General features: G+C 61.9%; 1 protein-coding gene across 5 annotated transcripts in view; it reads right to left on the bottom strand.

Moving 5' to 3' along the window:
- The window catches only part of ADAM11 (ADAM metallopeptidase domain 11), a 70,674-nt gene extending 61,996 nt beyond the window's left edge, over window positions 1-8,678 (bottom strand). For 3 of the 5 annotated variants that reach the window (XM_054014566.1, XM_054014569.1, XM_054014567.1), the window contains exons 1-2: window positions 8,309-8,678; window positions 7,664-7,854 (exon numbers count right to left, since the gene is read on the bottom strand). In XM_054014566.1, the coding sequence (XP_053870541.1) occupies window positions 7,664-7,854; window positions 8,309-8,366 (249 nt within the window). In that variant the 5' untranslated portion in view covers window positions 8,367-8,678. The remainder of the gene's footprint in view (window positions 1-7,663; window positions 7,855-8,308) is intronic. The other 2 variants (XM_054014570.1, XM_054014571.1) reach the window with 2 other exon arrangements.
- Between the last annotated feature and the right edge of the window lie 11,079 nt (window positions 8,679-19,757).

The following is a 19,757-nucleotide window of genomic DNA, read 5'->3' as shown; positions in this document are numbered from 1 at the left end:
AGCTGGGTGAGCCGCACTGGAGTGTCCTCCGCCCAGGTGAACGGCGCCTGTGCACGGCACTCTGGGACCTGGGACACAGGCCAAGGGCCACCACCCCTTCAGTCTCCCCCTCCAGAAGCACACGGCTCTCGACTTCTAATGGACACTGGCAAGACAAAGCTCTGAACATGAGACCCAAAGAAGCCAGCCAGCCCCTTCCATCCCCAGCCTCCTCCCCATGAATAAACATTCTCCCCGACCCCCCAGGGCCCTGCTGCCAGGACCGGGAGCCACAGGGTGGCTCTCGCTCTGTGGCATTTCTAGGGCCTTCATGCCCACCGTGCCTCATGCCCAGGCTCAAGGACAGAGGTGGGGAGAGTGTCACAGTGACCCCTCCTGTGGAGTAGCTCAGTATTCTCCCCACTTTGCAGATGGGGAAACTGAGGCACGGAGCCAAAGTACTTGCCCAAAGTCACATAGTGACTCAGTAGCAGAGCTGGGAATTGAACGCGGGAGTCCTGACTCACGGTCCTCTGCTCTTTCCAACCGATCACACGTCCTCTCCCAGGAGCAGATTAGCTATGGCCTTTGACATTCTCGTTACAGTAAAATCAACCTTGCTGCTATGAGAGAAGCACCTGTGGCTACTTACAGACTGTGACCAAGTCTCCCCTGACCCTTCTCTCTGTTAAGCTACATAGGTTGAGCTCCTCAAGTCTATCGCTAGGAGGCAGGTTTTCCAATCCTTAATCATTCTCGCGGCTCTTCTCTGAACCCGCGGCAATTTTTCAACATCCTTCTTGAATTGTGGGCACCAGAACTAGGCACCGGATTCCAGCAGCGGTTGCACCAGTGCCAAATACAGATGTAAAAATAAACCTCCCTGCTCCTCCCTGAGATTCCCGTTTATACATCCCAGGATGGCATTAGCCCTCTCGGCCAGCATGTGGCAGGGAGCTCGTGTTCAGCCGATTATCCAGCGCCAAACCCAAATCTTGTTCAGAGTCGCTGCTTCCCAGGACACAGTCCCGCACTGTGGCAGTACGACCGGCCGTCTTTCTTCCTACAGGTACATATTTACATGTAGCCGTATGAAAACGCACAGCTCGCTCTGTATCACTGACCTGTCCTCTGCATTAGTTTCCACTCCCCACTGTCTGTGTCATCTGCAAACGTTATCAGTGATTTTATCTTTTCTTGAGGTCATTAATAAAAAGGAGCGTAGGGCCCAGAACCTGTCCCTGCAGGACCCCACTGGAAGCCGACCTGTTTGGAAACAATTCCCTATTTACAGTTACATTTCGAGACTGATCAGTTAGCCAGTTTTTAATGTATTTAACGTGTGCCATGTTCAGTTTATAGCATTCTACATTTTTAATCAAATGCCATGTGGTCTCAAGCAAATGCCTTACAGGAGTCGAAGTATGTAGCACGTGCCTGGTCTGGTCACATTGGGATGATCCCAAATTTGACCAGTACAGGTCACTGCTTTGTCTAAAAAAAAGTGCCAACAAAACAGAAATTTATGAGGAACCCGACAACACCAAACCCACCAGGTCAACCCCGAGCGACCCCCCCCGATCCCAAACCTGCCAGGTCAACCCCGAGTGCCCGAGCGACCCCCCGATCCCAAACCCGCCAGGTCAGCCCCGAGCGACCCCACATCCCAAACCCGCCAGGTCAGCCCCGAGCGACCCCACATCCCAAACCCGCCAGGTCAGCCCCGAGCACCCCCCCGATCCCAAACCTGCCAGGTCAGCCCCGAGCCCCCCCCAATCCCAAACCCGCCAGGTCAGCCCCGAGCGACCCCCCGACCCCCCGATCCCAAACCTGCCAGGTCAGCCCCGAGCACCCCCCCGATCCCAAACCTGCCAGGTCAGCCCCGAGCCCCCCCCAATCCCAAACCCGCCAGGTCAGCCCCGAGCGACCCCCCGACCCCCCGATCCCAAACCCGCCAGGTCAGCCCCGAGCGCCCCCCCGATCCCAAACCCGCCAGGTCAGCCCCGAGCGCCCCCCCCGATCCCAAACCCGCCAGGTCAGCCCCGAGTGCCCGAGCGACCCCCCGATCCCAAACCCGCCAGGTCAGCCCCGAGCGACCCCACATCCCAAACCCGCCAGGTCAGCCCCGAGCACCCCCCCCGATCCCAAACCTGCCAGGTCAGCCCCGAGCGCCCCCCAATCCCAAACCCGCCAGGTCAGCCCCGAGCGCCCCCCCGATCCCAAACCTGCCAGGTCAGCCCCGAGCGCCCCCCAATCCCAAACCCGCCAGGTCAGCTCTGAGCGACCCCACATCCCAAACCCGCCAGGTCAGCCCCGAGCGACCCCACGATCCCAAACCCGCCAGGTCAGCCCTGAGCGACCCCCCGATCCCAAACCCGCCAGGTCTGCCCCAAGCGCCCGAGCGACCCCACAATCCCAAACAGGCCAGGTCTGCCCCCAGCGACCCCCCGATCCCTAACCCGCCAGGTCAGCCCTGAGCGAACCCCCGATCCCAAACCCGCCAGGTCAACCCCGAGCGACCCCACGATTCCAAACCCGCCAGGTCAGCCCCAAGCGACCCCCCCGATCCCAAACCCGCCAGGTCAGCCCCGAGCAACCGAGCGACCCCCCGATCCCAAACCCGCCAGGTCAGCCCTGAGTGCCCGAGCGCCCCCCCGATCCCAAACCCGCCAGGTCAGCCCTGAGTGCCCGAGCGACCCCACGATCCCAAACCCGCCAGGTCAGCCCCGAGCGACCCCCCGATCCCAAACCCGCCAGGTCAGCTCTGAGCGACCCCACATCCGAAACCCGCCAGGTCAGCCCCAAGCGACCCCCCGATCCCAAACCCGCCAGGTCAGCCCCGAGCGCCCCCCCCGATCCCAAACCCGCCAGGTCAGCCCCAAGTGCCCGAGCGACCCCCCGATCCCAAACCCGCCAGGTCAGCCCCGAGCGACCCCACGATCCCAAACCCGCCAGGTCAGCCCTGAGCGACCCCCCGATCCCAAACCCGCCAGGTCTGCCCCAAGCGCCCGAGCGACCCCACAATCCCAAACAGGCCAGGTCTGCCCCCAGCGACCCCCCGATCCCTAACCCGCCAGGTCAGCCCTGAGCGAACCCCCGATCCCAAACCCGCCAGGTCAACCCCGAGCGACCCCACGATTCCAAACCCGCCAGGTCAGCCCCAAGCGACCCCCCCGATCCCAAACCCGCCAGGTCAGCCCCGAGCAACCGAGCGACCCCCCGATCCCAAACCCGCCAGGTCAGCCCTGAGTGCCCGAGCGCCCCCCCGATCCCAAACCCGCCAGGTCAGCCCTGAGTGCCCGAGCGACCCCACGATCCCAAACCCGCCAGGTCAGCCCCGAGCGACCCCCCGATCCCAAACCCGCCAGGTCAGCTCTGAGCGACCCCACATCCGAAACCCGCCAGGTCAGCCCCAAGCGACCCCCCGATCCCAAACCCGCCAGGTCAGCCCCGAGCGCCCCCCCCGATCCCAAACCCGCCAGGTCAGCCCCAAGTGCCCGAGCGACCCCCCGATCCCAAACCCGCCAGGTCAGCCCCGAGCGACCCCACGATCCCAAACCCGCCAGGTCAGCCCTGAGCGACCCCCCGATCCCAAACCCGCCAGGTCTGCCCCAAGCGCCCGAGCGACCCCACAATCCCAAACGGGCCAGGTCTGCCCCCAGCGACCCCCCGATCCCAAACCCGCCAGGTCAGCCCTGAGCGAACCCCCGATCCCAAACCCGCCAGGTCAGCCCTGAGCGACCCCACGATCCCAAGCCCGCCAGATCTGCCCCCAGCGACCCCACAATCCCAAACCTGCCAGGTCTGCCCCAAGTGCCCGAGCGACCCCACGATCCCAAACCGGCCAGGTCTGCCCCGAGTGTCCGAGCGACCCCACGATCCCAAACCTGCCAGGTCTGCCCCAAGTGCCCGAGCGACCCCACGATCCCAAACCTGCCAGGTCAGCCCCAAGCACCCGAGCGACCCCACGATCCCAAACCGGCCAGGTCTGCCCTGAGTGCCCGAGTGACCCCACGATCCCAAACCCGCCAGCTGAGCCCCGAGCGACCCCACAATCCCAAACCCGCCAGGTCAGCCCGGCTTAACACTGCTGAGCTGTGTGACCATTGTCTGCTCAGCCGGCTAATGGGGAGCGTGACCCGTCCCACTGCCCGAGGGGGTTTCAAGGGTTGACTCACTAACACCAGCAAACTCCAGAGAGCAGCTGGGGGGGGGGGGGGGGGGGGGGCGGAGGAATGCAGGATATTGCGAATAACACGGGGCCCCTGTCCCATTCCCAGCTGGCTCCCGCGCTGGGGGCCAAACAGCCCTGGCGGGCATATAAAGCAGCGGGTCAGGCGCCCGCGTGGTGTAACTGCACCCAGGCCGGGGTTGGTGCCAGCAGGGCTGAGGGTAGGCAGGAAAGGGGTCAGGGTGAGCAGGCGGAAAAGGGGGGCCGCTAAGCGATGTAAAAACACTCGCGTGAAGTGAAAGGCTCCCCGGAACCAGCTGAGTGAGTCAGGGCGGGGTGGACGTTGTCTGGGCTCCAGGAAACCAGCTTGGGGCAGGTCTGCAGCTGTGCAGCGTGGGGACGTGTCTGCGCCATCGCACGGCAGGGTCCCGCACCAGGCCCTGCTCCATGCTCGGCAGAGAAGAAGGGCTCCTCAGATCTGCAGCTTCCCAGCAGGGGTCTGGGGTCACGGGGAGGCTTTCCGCGGTGTGACGAAGTGGGAATTTTCTTAATGTTTTCTCTGAATACTGTGTGGGTGCCTCAGTTTCCCCTATGCCTTTCTTAGGTATCTAGGTGGGGGGATCAGGATGTATAATTGTCGAAGAGCCCAAGAAGGCCCCTGTGACACTGTCTGCACAGGGATCTGGGCCATAGGCAGGGCGAGGGCCTTCATCCCAGGGACGTTCACCCAGGTCACACAGCCCCTCAGCATCTGCGGCTGCACCACCCGGGGCCTGAGAACAGTTCTCTCTGTCCCAGGGTCTCGCCACCCCAGGCATGTCTCCCCTTTGACCTCCACCTTCCGCTCCCACTGGGGGTCCGAGGAGCCTGAGCCCAGGAGACTCAACGCCAACATATAGGCCTGTGCCAGGAGTGGGAGCTTGTCCCCCACCCCCCCATCTGGCTGACAGCATCTATGGCCTTGGGACCCAGCAAGGGAGCTAGATACCGGAGCTTTTCCGCAGGGTCCCCCTGGTTCAAATCGCCAGCCTGCTCAAAGGCCGTGCGGTGGGCGTCCACCTCCCCCCCTCCTTAACCAGGGGCAGCAATTTAGTATCGAGGTTCCCTGCGGAGCTGGCAGCCCGGGGTCCAGGGCCGCCTCCAGGCACCAGCTTCTCAAGGAGGTGCTTGGGGCGGCTGCTCTGGAGAGGGGCGGCACGTCCAGGTATTCGGCGGCAATTCGGCGGACGGTCCCTCACTCTGCCTGGGAGTGAAGGACCTCCTGCCGAATTGCCGCCGCAGATCACGATCGCGGCTTTTTTTGTTGTTTTTTGTTTTTTGTTTTGGCTGCTTGGGGCGGCCAAAACCCTGGAGTCGGCCCTGCCGGGATCTATCCCCACTCACCCCTCATCAATTATACACCCTGATCCCCCCACCTAGATACCTAAGAAATGCATAGGGGAAACTGAGGCACCCCTACAGTATTCAGAGAAATCATTAAGAACATTCCCACTTTGTCACACACAGACATTGGTGGCGCCGGATCCAGCCCCTGCACCGCGGGAGAGCAGCAGCCACGGAGCAGATTGTAGGCAGCATGCAGCTAGGGGGGGTCTAGGCCCAGGCCCAGGCCTGCCTGGCGACTTAGTGGCACCTGGAATCCGGGAGCCTTCCCCAGGGGCCTGCAGCCAGTGGGAGGTGCTGGCTGGCTGATACCCTCATGCTCCAAGGCCTGCTGCCATCAGAGCCCCGGGGCGGGGGAGCAGGGATCCTCGCTGAAGCAGAGAGAAGCAGCCCCACCTGGCATGGCCACGCCTGGCCTTTTTCAGCCTGTGGCTGCTTCCAGAGCCCTTTGCCTGGCGCCTCAGCAATGGGGTTCTGCAGCTCTGCTACCCACGGCGTGGGGCAGAGGGAAAGAACCTGCTTTGCTCCCTAAATGCCAGGGAAGCGGCTCTAACGGGGGTCACCAGCAGGGTTTGAACCTGGAACCTCCAACCTTGCACCACAGACTCTACCCCTCACACTAAAGGAACAGCTCCATTAGCTGCTCACAAAAATAGGTTGTTATTCTTCTGTGAATCAGCCGGTAGGGGACAACGAGACTCCCGTGCTGGGAGATTGAAAAGCCATTTTGGAGTCTACTCCCATAAGCTCTCTGCCCTGGGAGCCCCACAGATCCCTGGGCGAGACCCAGAGCCCAGGGCTGGCTGGCTCTGTTTTGAGCAGGCTGGTGCAGCGGGCAGGGGGAACCTCTGGGCGCGCCATGGGTGGTGTGGGATGAACCCGTGGGGCTGGGGGAGGCCTGGTTGGGTTCTGGAGTTTGGATGCCTGCATTCAGAGCTGGGCTCACTGGATCGCTCTGTCACATGCTCCAGACAGGCCGCAGCCTTCTGGGCCCAGGGTCTGTATGGACTGAGTATGGCCAAGCAGTAACCGCCCATGACTGGCCAGGGCCCAGCAGCCGGGCATCAGTGGATTGCCACAGTCCCAGGGGCTCTCCCAGGGCTCATCCCTGCCTGTCAGGTCTGTTCCCCCTTCAGCGGATCAGTCAGCCCCCGAGAGTAAGCAAAGTCTGGGTGTGGTAAGTGGTGCAGGCCAAGGCACATCCTACCCAGTATCCTGTGTGCCCCCAGGGCAGGGCCCAGAGCATGGCTGGGGCCCCTAGACAGGGGCGGCAGGTTTGTGTAATTTTTGGTGGTGCCCAGAACGGGTCCAAGTCCCCCCTCCACATACACACACCCACGGGCCCATACAACTCGCCGCCCCTGCCTAGGCACCGTGTGCTCCAGCCGGGGCGACCCATGGGGGGGCTCTGTCTTGGTGCAGGGGTGGGATCCAGGCTGCGGGTCTCTGCCCAGGGCTGGAGCCCATCCAATCTCCCATGCAATGCGGGGAGAGGGGGGGTTCAGCACGGCCCCGCTGCAGCATCCGCCCACATGGCACGGCCAGGGAGTTAACCGGGGAGCATTACAGCAAATGTGCTTCCTCCTCCAGTGCCTGAGTGATTCTCCCATTCATTATGTATGAGCCCTGCCCCGGGGATCACATTTACTCTCTCCAACCCGCCCCACCTTGTAATGGCTACCTTAGGGGTTCGGCTGCTGGTGGGAGGTGCCAGGCAGCCGCAGGGGCCTGCGAGCCGAGCTCTGGGGCAGCCCAGGATGGGTACAGCGTGGGCAGTGGCAGAGTGCCTCCCCCCACCCCCCGTCCCCAGGAAGGGCGCGGCACCAAGGACATGGCCCAGGCCCGGAGCCGAACCCGGCTACCCCAACAGTCTCTCCCCTGGGGCATTTTTTGCAGCTGAGCCACGAAGCAGCTTTGGGCCCCTCTCTGAAGAGCAGCAGCTTTGTGAACTTGGAAGAGCTTTTGCCATCCACCCGTCCCAGCGCACGGGCCCTGGGCCCTCTGGCTGCCCAGCACAGCCCCAGCTGGGAATGCCTCTCCTCCGCCCCGCCCGGGGGCCCGGGGAGCACTTGCAGCCCGGGGTGCAAGGCGCTGACGGTGGAAGGGGGATGCTTGTACGGAGTCACTTACAGGGCTGCCTCCTCCTCGAGGCGCATTCCTGACCCTGGTGTCCAGCTGATGCTTCTGGACTTCTCCTCCCGCGCTCTGCCCCACTAACCTGCTGGGGTGGGTGATTTCTGAAGCAACCGGCCTTGTGTCCCATCTGGGGCTGGGAAACCTCCCCTGCAAAGCACCAGGCTGCGTCTCCGCCTTAGCGCGACCTGCCGAGTGAGAAGGAGAGCAGACGCTGCAGCGGAATTAAAGTTCACTGAGGGCAGGTTGGGCGTTAGCCAGCGGAGTGGGGTGAGTGGACTGGCCAGGCTCTGCTAGCGAGGGAATCAGAGCCTGCCAAGCCTGGGAGAATCCTCCCGTGCCCCCGAACAGGTCTTCCAAGATCTCCCTGCTCCCACCACCTTGGTGTCGGGGGAGGCACTGCAGAAAAGCGTGTGGCTGCAGCAGAAGAGACTGCGGTCACGGCCGGGGAAAAACAAGCAGGGGAAAGAAAAGGGGTGGGGGATGAAAGCCGGGGTCCTGCTCAGGGCCCGCAGGGGAAGCCAGGGGAGTGGATCTGCGGGTTTGCTGGCGGTCATGCTCCTGCCCCGCAGCCTGGCCCAGAACAAACCCCCGGAGGGAAGGGGAGCCCAAAGTTGAGAGGCTGCCTTGGGCAGCACTTACCTGACTGAGGCACGAGGGAGATGAAAGCTGCTAACACCCACTTCTGCAGGAGGCTCATGTTTGCCTCATAATCCCCCCAGGCTCAGCGTGTGCTGGGATCTGCCCCGGCTGGGCTCACGCTGCTCGGGAGAGAGAGAGACCTTCTGCCCTTTCTTCCTCGTGTGGCTTCGCATTGAGAGGCGGGCGCGCTCTTCCTTTGCTTGCCTTTGCCAGATGAGGAGGAAGGGAGAAAATGGCCCTTTGAAAGCCAGCACAAATGGAGGGTGTGGGACAGGAGAAGCAACTGGGGCAGGGGGTTCTAGGCTGCAGTGCCCAGAGGCTGCTAGTTCTCCATCCTGAGCCTGCCGTGACAGAGAGAAAAGCCCAACATTAGCAGGGCGAGAGGAGGAAAAAGGCAGAGGAGACACGTGAGCTGCTCAGATCCCTCCCTCCCTGCCTGCCAGCATCCTCTGAGCTCTCCCAAGCACCTGCTCCAACCTACATGCACAATGCACCAGTGCAGGCAACCGCAGCTGCTACCAGGCAGCCTCCACCTTGCCTGCTGCTCCGCGGGGCGGGAAGAACAGTCTCATGCACCCAGACCACCTCTGCCAGGGGCTTTCCCCCTCCCCAAACAGCGATGGGGCTCCCCCCGCACTGGGTTCTGGGCCAGCCGTTTGAGAGGGACCTCTGCTGCCAGCACCCTGGTTTGTGTGGGGAGCTGTACTTATGCCTCTAACGTGCCATCTCCAGGCACATCTCTCACAACACTGCTCTGCGCCCAGCCCAAAGCTCTGTGCCCACTTGAAACATTCAACCCTGCTGAAAACAGCCCCCTCTGGGGTGGAGAGCAGCAGCCCACTGGACACGCTGGCCAAGGGAAGGAACAGAGCAAGCCCTGCTCTCGGGGAAAGCGCCAGGGAATCGTTAGTGTCACAGAGTATTGGGGGACTCAGGGCCCTGCACCCCCGGCTTCCTGCGATTCACCATGACTCTCAGCCAGCCAGTAAAGCAGAAGGTTTATTTGGATGACAGGAATACAGTCCAAGACAGGTCTTGCAGGCACAGACAACAGGGCCCCCCTCAGTTAGGTCCAGCTTGGGGTCCCAGGGCATCCCAGCCCACCCCCCTTTGGGGGGTCAGAGCCATCTCTGCCTCCCAGCCATCTCTCCAGCCCGCTTCCAGCACTCTCCCTTCAGCGACCCCTCCCACAGCCTTTGTTCAGTTTCCCGGGCCAAGGTGTCACCTGGCCTCCAACCCCTTCCTGGGCTCCCATGCTACACGCCCAGGTATTCGCCCTCGGGCAGACTCCCATCCCCCAATGCAGACTATCCTAGCCACACTCCCCTGTCAGCATTCACAGACCACAGTAAGAACAGGCCCAGTTCGTCACATCTCTCCCCTTCGAGACCGAACTGAGCAGGGTCACTTTAGCCAGTGACTCGGGGAAGTTCGAACCTACCCCCGTTCCCATGGATGCCCCCGCATCCCTCCCATTCCTTGGTGAGAATTACACCAGGCCCCTCCAGTTTCACGCCCCCCCTTCGGTCGGGGGTGTTTGATGGCCTTCGCAGTTTGCATGTGGGAAGGTTTATGCGGCCTGTGCCCTTTTCCCACCCCCATACCTCTGGGGTTCCAACTGGGCTGTGGTCTTCTCCCAGCGCTCCAGTCTGGAGGTCTGTGCTTTGGGCTCTCTTGGTTTAGAGCCGCCCTTTTAACCTTGGCCACCCTCCGGAAAGGATCCTTTATGCTGGGCAAGGGTCCTAAAGCTGTTTTCCCCTTGTCCCAGGCCTTCCTCCCCCTCTGACAGGGGTCACAGGATCCGCAGTACTGTCGGACAGTAACAAAGACCCCAGGCCAGTAAAAGCTCCGTAGCAGCCTCTGCTGGGTACGCCAGGTTCCCTGGTGCCCTGAGAGGGGAATGTCATGGGCCCGGCACAGCAGCTGGCGGCGATACTTCTGGGGTACCACCAGCTGCCTCCTGATCCCCCCTGACTCCATTTTCCCTGGGGGAGCCCATTCTCGGTACAGGAACCCCTTCTCCCACAGGAACCTTTTCCGGCCACCTCGTCCCATGGTCTGTACCGCATTGAGGTCGGCCAGGTCCCTTATCTTCCGCAAGGAGGGATCTCTCTGTAACTCGGCCCGGAACTCAGCAGCTGGGACAGGGATGGCCACCTGCTCTTTCTCGCCCGCTGGGTCTGAAGCTGCAGCCTCCCTGAGCCGTGTCCCTGGGCGTTCCCTCCCCACCAGGTTTGGGTCCTGCGCCTCAGGCAAGGCACCCCCCCCAAGGCCAGGGCGCAGTGCCCCTCGCCGGCTCTGACTGCGGGTCACAACCAGTGCCCTCTGGGGGTTGCTTGGCCAGTTCTCCAGGTCCCCCCCCATCAATACCTCAGTGGGCAAATACGGGTGTACCCCCACATCCTTGGGGCCCTCCTTGGCCCCCCACTTCAGGTGTACCCTTGCCACGGGCACTTTGACTGGTGTTCCGCCCACCCCCGTCAGGGTCAGGTAGGTGTTGGGCACCACCTGATCTGGGGCCACCACCTCGGGCCGGGCCAGCGTCACCTCTGCGCCCGTATCCCAGTATCCATTGACCTTCCTCCCATCCACCTCCAGGGGAACAAGGTACTCTCTCCGGAGGGACAGCCCCGCGCCCACCGTATAAACCAAAAACCCTGAGTCTGGAGCATCCAGCCCCCTAGAGGAGCTGGCCTGGGGCCCTTCTCTCTCTTGAGCAGTTGATAAGCTGCCAGCCCCTCTTGCGTGAGAAGCCTGCCCCTCGTCCGTCTGGGCCTCTACCTAGTTAACCCGGTGCGGGTTCGGTCTGCTCAGTCTGTCCTTGAGCTTGGGGCACTGGGCCCGAACGTGGCCTCTTCGGCCGCAGTAATAGCAGCTCATGTCCCGTGGGTCCCCTCGAGCCGGTCGGTTGTCCCTGACGCTGGGCATTCCCCGTGGGAGGGGATTCCCCATATTCCCCCTTTGGGAGGTCCCAGGGTGACTCTCTCTCTGCATCGCGGCGGGCCTGTTCCTTTGGGGCTCCTCCCTGCCACCCCCTGACCGGCTCTTTACAAACTCATCGGCCAGCCGCCCTGCGTGTCGCGGGTTCTCTGGCTTTCTGTCCACCAACCACAGCCTCAGGTCGGATGGGCACCACTCATACAGTTGCTCCAGTACCAGCAGTTTAATCAGGTCCTCCTTCGTCTGGGCCCCATCAGCCCACTTGCTGGCGTATCTTTCCATGCGGACGGCTAGTTGCAGATATGAGATCTCAGGGGTTTTATCCTGACTCCGGAACCTTTCCCGGTACATCTCAGGAGTCAGCCCAAACTCTCGTAGCAGGGCCTTTTTGAATAGTTCGTAGTCCCCTTTCTCTGCCTCTTCCAGTTGGCGGTACAATGCCACGGCTTTGGGGTCCAGTAAGGGGGTAAGGACCCGGAGTCTGTCCGCGGGATCAACCCGGTGCAGCTCGCAGGCCGTCTCAAAGGCCTCCAGGAAGTCATCCATGTCCTCCCCCTCCTTGCGTGGGGCCAGGATGCACTTATCAAAGCTCCGTGCAGTTCTGGGTCCCCCCTCGATCACCGCAGCTGGGGGTTCGCTGCCCTTCAATCTCGCCAGTTCCAGTTCATGCTGACGCTGTCTCTCTTCATGCTGTCTCTGTCTCTCTTTCTCCTCCCGTTCATGCTGACGCTGTCTCTCTTGTTCACGATCCCCCAGCTCTCTCAGTTTTAGCTCTTTCTCCCATTCCAGCCAATTCCGCTCCACGGATGCCGAACGTCGCCGGGAGGATCCTCTGCTGGCCGGCGAGCTTCGCCGGGAGGATCCCCTGCTGGCCGGGGGGGTCACGGCGCCCTCGGTATTTGCTGGGCTCCTCCCCACCCTTCCCCTAGGCATAGGAAGGAGGGGTCTCGGGAAGCCCTCAGCAGCCGGCTGACCACTCCCAGCTGGGACAGACACTGGTGCCTGCGCTGCATTTGCCAGGCTGCTTCCCTGAGACACAGGGATCAGTTCATTCGCGCGATCTTCCGCCTCCAGCCGGGCAATGAGCTGTTCTTTGGTGAGCCTCCTAATGCACAGCCCCCTCTGCTTGCACAGCTCCACCAGGTCGCTCTTAAGCCGCTTGGCATACATCTTCCTGCTGGCCACTCACCGGCCTGTGTGCTCACAGCTCCCCACAGTTCCCAGGGGGACCCCTAGTGTGCCAGCCCTTCTCGAGGTCACCACCTCTCTGCCAGGGTCGAGCTGCAGACTCCTCCGCCCCTAGGACCACTCGCTGCGATCCACCTGGGGGACCCTGTTACCGCAAAAGTCCTTCTCGCTGGTCACACACTCCCAGGGGTAATAACCGTCTCTCTCTCACTCTTCAGCATGCCTGGTCCCCGTCAATCCCCCTTCATTTTACTGCTCCCCAGTCACTTACTGCAGGAAGCGCCGTCCACGGGGTGCAGTAGATCCCGCCGCTGCCACCAGTTGTCACGGAGTATTGGGGGACTCAGGGCCCTGCACCCCCGGCTTCCTGCGATTCATCATGACTCTCAGCCAGCCAGTAAAGCAGAAGGTTTATTTGGATGACAGGAATACAGTCCAAGACAGGTCTTGCAGGCACAGACAACAGGGCCCCCCTCAGTTAGGTCCAGCTTGGGGTCCCAGGGCATCCCAGCCCACCCCCCTTTGGGGGGTCAGAGCCATCTCTGCCTCCCAGCCATCTCTCCAGCCCGCTTCCAGCACTCTCCCTTCAGCGACCCCTCCCACAGCCTTTGTTCAGTTTCCCGGGCCAAGGTGTCGCCTGGCCTCCAACCCCTTCCTGGGCTCCCATGCTATACGCCCAGGTATTCGCCCTCAGGCAGACTCCCATCCCCCAATGCAGACTATCCTAGCCACACTCCCCTGTCAGCATTCGCAGACCACAGTAAGAACAGGCCCAGTTCGTCACAGTTAGCAGCTGCGCAGGGCCCAGGTCACGCTCCCGACCCCACACACCTGTCACCCCCAGCTCAGCCTGCAGGATGCAGGCTGGGGATTTTGAAGCATGTCCCGGCCAGAGCGGCATGACAGACTGTCGGTGGGCTGTACCGAGGTGCAATCTCTGACCGCCAGAGCTGTTCTGCAGAAGCCCCTGGGCCATGGCGTGTCTCGCTCGGGGGGCTGGCGTGTAGGACTGCGCTCGAGCGATAATCACAGAGTGCCCCTAGGGCTCCTATCCCCACTCTGCTGGGCTCCAGGGAGAGGGGGCGTCACTGTCCTGCAGCTCCAAGCGCTGAGCTCCCCCCCAGCGAACCAGTGTCCCGCCCAAGTGCCCAGGGCTAGCACCAGGCTCAGCCGTGGCTCAGGCTGCTCCAGGGAGGGCTGGGGGAGCAGGCTCCTGGCCATGCTGCAGCCGCTCCGTGCTGGTATTGTGGTGCACCCCGGGCCCACTGGGGAGGGACAGGGATGGCTGCACGCTGGGGAGCAGAGTGGGAGCTGGCTCTGCCCGTGTGGCAGAGGGGAGGGCCGGCCGGGGACGCTGCAGCAGGTGGCCTCTGGGAGGAACCCAGCAGCCATGCACATGGCCACAGATTGTGTCACTGGCTTGTTAATAAGCCGGGCAGCGGCCCAGGCTGCCTGGCTGCAGGGCTCTGGCTGCTGTCCGAGCCAGTGGGCTGGCAGCAGGCCCAGGCTGGGGTGGGGACACCAGCGCCAGGGGCCCGGGCCAGAATGGGGCTCCTGCCACTGACTGCAGTGAGCTCAGTGCTGTGACCCAAGCGCAAGGACAGGAGACGCTCCACCTCTGCCAGGGACCCCCGCCCGACTGGCTGCTTCCCCACTGGCCCGCCTCTGGTGGGAGAGCAGCCAATCAGGGTGACTGCATGGGCAGGCAGATCCCCCTCCCACAGGAGTCGGGGAGGGGGGAGCAGAACCCCCCCGGCTGCTCTGCCCCTTCCTCCCCAACCCCTCCTGTGAGCAGTGGGGATGGGACGGTGCCTCTGCCCTGCCCCTGCTGCACCTGTGGGAGGGGGGTGAAGAGCACCCAGAGCTGTGGGGCAGACGTGGGGCTGTGGGGGGCAGGCAGGGGCAGACTTGGGGCAGTGGGTGGGACAGATGTGGGGCTGTGGAGGGGACAGACAGGGCTATGGGGACAGATGTGAGGCTGTGAGGGGCAGGCAAGGGGACAGATGAGGGGCTGGGGCGGCAGAACTGATTAATGAGGTGGTTGGGTTGGGAGGAACGTGGACGCTCTGGCTGCCATGGGCCAGAGCCCCCTTGCTGGGTAGCTCTGGGACCACTGGCAGGATGCCCACTGGGGTAGGGGCATGTGTGTGGCGTTCACACGTCAAGACAGCTCACAACCACAAGAGTCTCTTCCAAAACAATCTCACGATTTTGGGGTCTGCCTCAGGATTGTTGAGCTGTTGGGGCTGGTGCCATCACTAGTGGGAGCAGGAGGGCTAGGCTGGGGGGTCTGAAGGAGCCATGGGGAGTTAGGAATTCTGCTGGGATGCAACAGGTGCTGGGTGCCTAAATCCCCTGGGGTCCTTTGAGCATCCGAGCCCCAAGCTCTGTCAGTCCCTCTGCCCCCCTCCAAGTGTGTATGTCCCTCTTCAACACCATGTGCTGGCACCTTGCAGGGGCCTCCACGGGGACTTCTTTATGAGGAGTTTTTTGGGGGGTTGTGAGCTTGTAATCCTAGAAATGTTGTGTCCTCCCTATTTTCGCTGGAGAGCCGGGAGACAGCTCTTGACGGAAGGGCTGGGGCGGTGGACTGGCGGGATGGTGGTGTATCGCCAGCAGGAGAGCATTTGGTAGCTTATCGATATAGTCCTGTGTGACCTTGGGCAGCCAGCTAGTTGCTCTGTGCCTCAGTTTCCCCTCTGTACAATGTGGTTAATAGCACTGCCTCACGGGGCTGAGTGAGGACAAATACCTGAACGATTCGGAGGTGCTCTGGTGCTGGAGGCAGAGAAGTACCACAGGGGGTAGATCACATGGGGGACATTTTAAAATATGAACAGCCGGGATTCAAGGCTCTTTCTTATCTTTTTACAACATTTATTGCTCTTTTATTGACAAATATTTTGTAACAAAACTAAGGGGTGAGCAAAGAACAGAACAGCAAAGGAAAGGCCTGGGAAGAAAGGGGAAAGGCGAGCAACGGCCTGTTTTCCAGCCACTCAGGCTTCATCAAAGGTTTCTTAAAAAGTCCGACCCGATCTTTTCCAGTGCCTGGGCTTGCTCCTCTCTGCAGTGGGCCCAGCGGCTGAGCCGGGCTCCCACGCCGGAGGCAGGCTGCTCTCCCATTTAAGCACTAGGAGCCGTTTAACTACAAACACAACAACTCGTTTTCAGCGTCAAAAATAAACCCACCAAATTCTACCCTAGATACCAACTGGAGGCCAGGAGCCCTTGAGGAGAGTGAATGGGACACAACCCCCGGGAGCTGTGACGCTGCCCTGTGTGGAAGCCTCCCCGGCTAGCTACATAGACGTAGAATCTCAGGGTTGGAAGGGACCTCAGGAGGTATCTAGTCCAACCCCCTGCTCAAAGCAGGACCAATCCCCAGACAGACTTTTTACCCCAGATCCCTAAGTGGCCCCCTCAAGGATTGAACTCACAACCCTGGGTTTAGCAGGCCAATGCGCAAACCACTGAGCTATCCCTCCCCCCGGCTAGGCATGTTGGAAAGGCCCCTGGCATGTTGGTGTTGGAGGGGCAACGAGGCTGCATTCCAGGGCACGTGGGGCCACAAAGCTTCCTGGCGTTTGCCTTGGCCATGGAGCAGCTGATGCTGCCAGCTAGGGTCTCAGCCGGGCTGCTACAAGGCACTCCCAGCTCCTGGACAGGTGGGTTTTACAACAGGAAATCTAACCAGATGAAAGAAGAGGAGGGTTGTGCCAGGTCCCTGGTGGTTGGGAGACGCCCCAGGAACACCAGGAAGCAGGTAGGGGCCACGACTTGGTAGATGGTGCTGTTCCCGCTGGATCCGTGTGGAGCCAAAGCCGCAGCATGGCGCTAGGGGGCGCTGTGCTGCTGGCAGGGCCGGCTTTCCGAGGGCATGAAAACCAGAGGTGCTGAGCTGAGCCCAGGTGGTCATGCAGGACCCTGAGAGTTTGGCCACACTCCAGCTCAGGTAACTACGCCTCCCCCGCCCCCCTTTGTATGGCAGCGTCAGCTGAATACAGCATCCGCCTTCTCTTCCTGACTGGCGAGCAGCGTTCCTGTGCCCTGTTAACCAGCAGCCGCGTTCCACCCCAGACACGGCTGCATTGCAGGGGTGCATGTAGCGATCCTTAGATATTCCTTACGAATCTCCCAAGGCGCCTTGTCAGTGTCTGCATGGTGCTTTGCAAGGACGTGCTGGCTACCTTTACCCAACAGGCCACGCAGGAGGCGGGCCGGCTGGTGCCATAACGCCGTGGGGAGCAGCGCTCCAAACCCAGACTCCTGTGGGAAAGAGTAGGGGTCAGCCCCACTGAGCCTGACGCCAGCCCCAGCTCACAGGTTACGTGATGGCTGCACTAGCCCCTCTGGGAGATGATTCTTTGCTGCGGCCACACCCTGCTCTGCTCGCTCTGGCTGCAGGAGAAGGCGGCTCCATGGCTCTCTCTTGCCTGGCCATCATAAAATCTCAGGGTTGGAAGGGACCTCAGGAGGTATCTAGTCCAACCCCCTGCTCAAAGCAGGACCAATCCCAAGACAGATTTTTACCCCAGGTCCCTAAGTGGCCCCCTCACGGATTGAGCTCACAACCCTGGCCAATGCTCAAACCCCTGAGCTCTCCCTCCCTTGGTGATGGAGCCCCCACGCAGGGGACACAATCCTGGGCAGACACAAGGCCCAGCTATCCTGGCGTCCCAGCATGGGTGGGGCAGAGCCAGGTGCTGCAGAACCAGGGGTACAAAGCCCACAGCAGCAGTGCTGGGCCAAGCCCCCCTCAGAGGAGGGTGCACAGCAGGGGCCCCCTCCATTAGCACTACAACCATTTGAATCCTAGTGGGGGGCTCGTAGGGCCTGCTGGCAGCAGCAGCTTGTGCACCCCGGATCCCCCATCATCGCGAGACCTGCACCTCCCACTCCAGCTGTGACTCCGGCAGACAAAGGTGAGCAGGGCCAGGCTCAGAGAAGCTGATGGGGGACTGAGGGCTCAGGAAGGAATCCTCCTGGACCTCCAGCCGGCCTGACACATTGGGGGGTGCCTGCTCCCACCCTGGGACACAGCAGGGTCAGTCACTGACAGGGGCCCAGCGACCTCCTGCACCATGGCAGGGCACAGGACACCACACCTGATGCGCGGTGGCCTAGCAACTCCTGTGTGCCTCTTCTGCGCTCCCCCTGTCCAGCAGCCACCCCCACACACACTGGCTGGGCTCCCTGGCTGCTGCTCCCCCCCGCCCCACTGGGGTCATCTACCCACCGTGCTAAGGGGGGGGGGCTGCAAGCTGAGGGGATGTATTCTAGCCTCCCACAGGAACGACCCCCCTCCGCACCCACAGCAGTTGTGTGTCGCACCCGTGCAACGGAGCAGGCGCTGGCCCAGGATCCACACAGAGAACGTGCTGGTCCCACACCCGGGTCAGCCCCCCGCGGCCCCACCCAGCCTCACGGGCTGTAAGGAACAGCACTCCACATCCACATCCACACACGGAGGGTGCAGGATGGAATAGTTCATTGCATTGATCCCAGCGTCCATTAACCGAGTGCATTTCTCCCAGCCCCCAACACTGCACAGTTAGACTCTTCCTGCTTTCCCAGGCTCCAGCACCGCTGCTGGACCAGCTGGGAATGAGGCACAAGTCCAGCAGGAAACCTGCCTAGCTTCCCCCGGGGGTTTTAACCCGTGAATTGAGGGTTCAAACCAGAGGCCTCCCCTCACCCTCTGATCTCTACCAGTTGGTACGGTCAGTGTCACTAACCCCATTTTACAGCTAGGAAAACTGAGGCACAGAGCAGGGCCAGAACTTACCCAGCAGAGCTGCGGATAGAGCCCAGCTCTGCTGGCTTCCACTGCAGGGCTCTGGCCAGAGCTAAACCTGGCCGATTCCTTTTATCGTCATCCCCAGCCTCAGCCCCATCACTGCACAACAGTAGCTAGTCAAGCCTCACTGCGGCCTCCAGGGCAGGGCCCAGCAGCTGCACTTTACTGAGGGAGAACCTGAGATACTGAGGGCGTGTGCATCTGACGAAGTGGGTATTCACCCCTGAAAGCTTAGGCTCCAATATGTCTGTTAGTCTATAAGGTGTCACAGGACCCTCTGTTGCTAAATTACACCCACCCAGCCTCCACTGCGTGCAATGTGAGTGCCTACAGGTGTGGGCGTGCACGCAGACAGGTCGATGGGCCACGTATGCATGCAGAGAGGTCACTGCATGTGCAAGTCAGGCTTTGGACAGATGCACTTTGGGAAATTTGTCCCCAACTGCCTGTCAGCGAGAACTGGATACGGAATCCAGGACTCTTGAATCCTTGCCTATGCACCAGCCCCATAGCTCCCTAGAGCGCACTCCCTGCCAGGGATGCGGAATTCAGTCCCCTCCTGTCACCCCTAAGGCCCCCGCCCCGGCATCCTCAGCAGCTCCCCCTGCTGCAGGGGGGTCAGGTAGGGTCCTTTATGTGGGCAGTGCAGTCTAGCCTGACCCCGCTCAGATGCAGCAGCCCTGCCAGCAACAATTACCAGGTCACAAGGCAGGCGGGATACTAGTGAGTAGCCATGCCCGCACGGAACAGGGGCTGGCACGGCCTCGGCTACTGCTGCTGCCCTCAGAGCAGCCACCACTTCCCTCTGGGAGAGCGTCTGATGCTCCAGCTGCCTTGCCTGCGGGAGCCTGGGTGAGCCGGCTGGCCCAGGGGCTGCAGCAGCGAGGCTCTGGGAACAAGCTTGTGCCCCGAGGTGACTGGGATGGCAGGAGCAGGACCCCGGCCTCTGAGCAGGGAGTTGGGGGACACAGCCAGTCTCACCCTGTGCAAGGGCTATCAGCATGAGGGCGATGGATATGCCTCTTCAGGGGCCCACAGGTGCTAGGGGCCATATGCATGCAGTGAGGAGCAGCAGAGGGAGGGGCCTAGCAGGACTGTTTATCTCAGCTAGTGGGATGGGTGCAAAGAGCTACTAGGGCCTCAGGGTTTGAGGCCGAGCTGGAGCTGCCCTACAGGGTCTCAGCACCGCTCCTGGGTTCTGCCCCCCTCAGCCTTTGCCAGGAGCACCGGAGCAGACAGAACATGAGCCGCACCCCAAGAGAGCAGGACCCTGGGCTTTGGGCTGGGGTCTAGGCTGCATTTCAGATACCTGTGCCCAGTAAAGGAGGGGGTTCCCCAGGGCCCCCAACACCCTCCTTCCTGAGTCCTGAGGGAAGAGTGGCTGCCCAGGAGCTGGGGTGCACCGGCTCAGCTGACAGCTGTGCTGCTGAGAGCAAGGGCCCTGCCCCACCCCCAGTTCCCCAGCACTGGGCACATGAGCAGAGGACACGCTAGGCCCACCATCCATACCCCTCGCTCCCA

The sequence above is a fragment of the Malaclemys terrapin genome, chromosome 25, assembly GCF_027887155.1.
Source record: "Malaclemys terrapin pileata isolate rMalTer1 chromosome 25, rMalTer1.hap1, whole genome shotgun sequence".
NCBI lineage: Eukaryota > Metazoa > Chordata > Testudines > Emydidae > Malaclemys > Malaclemys terrapin.
Note: the sequence above shows the minus strand (reverse complement) of the source record. Positions and strands in the feature narration are given on the sequence as shown.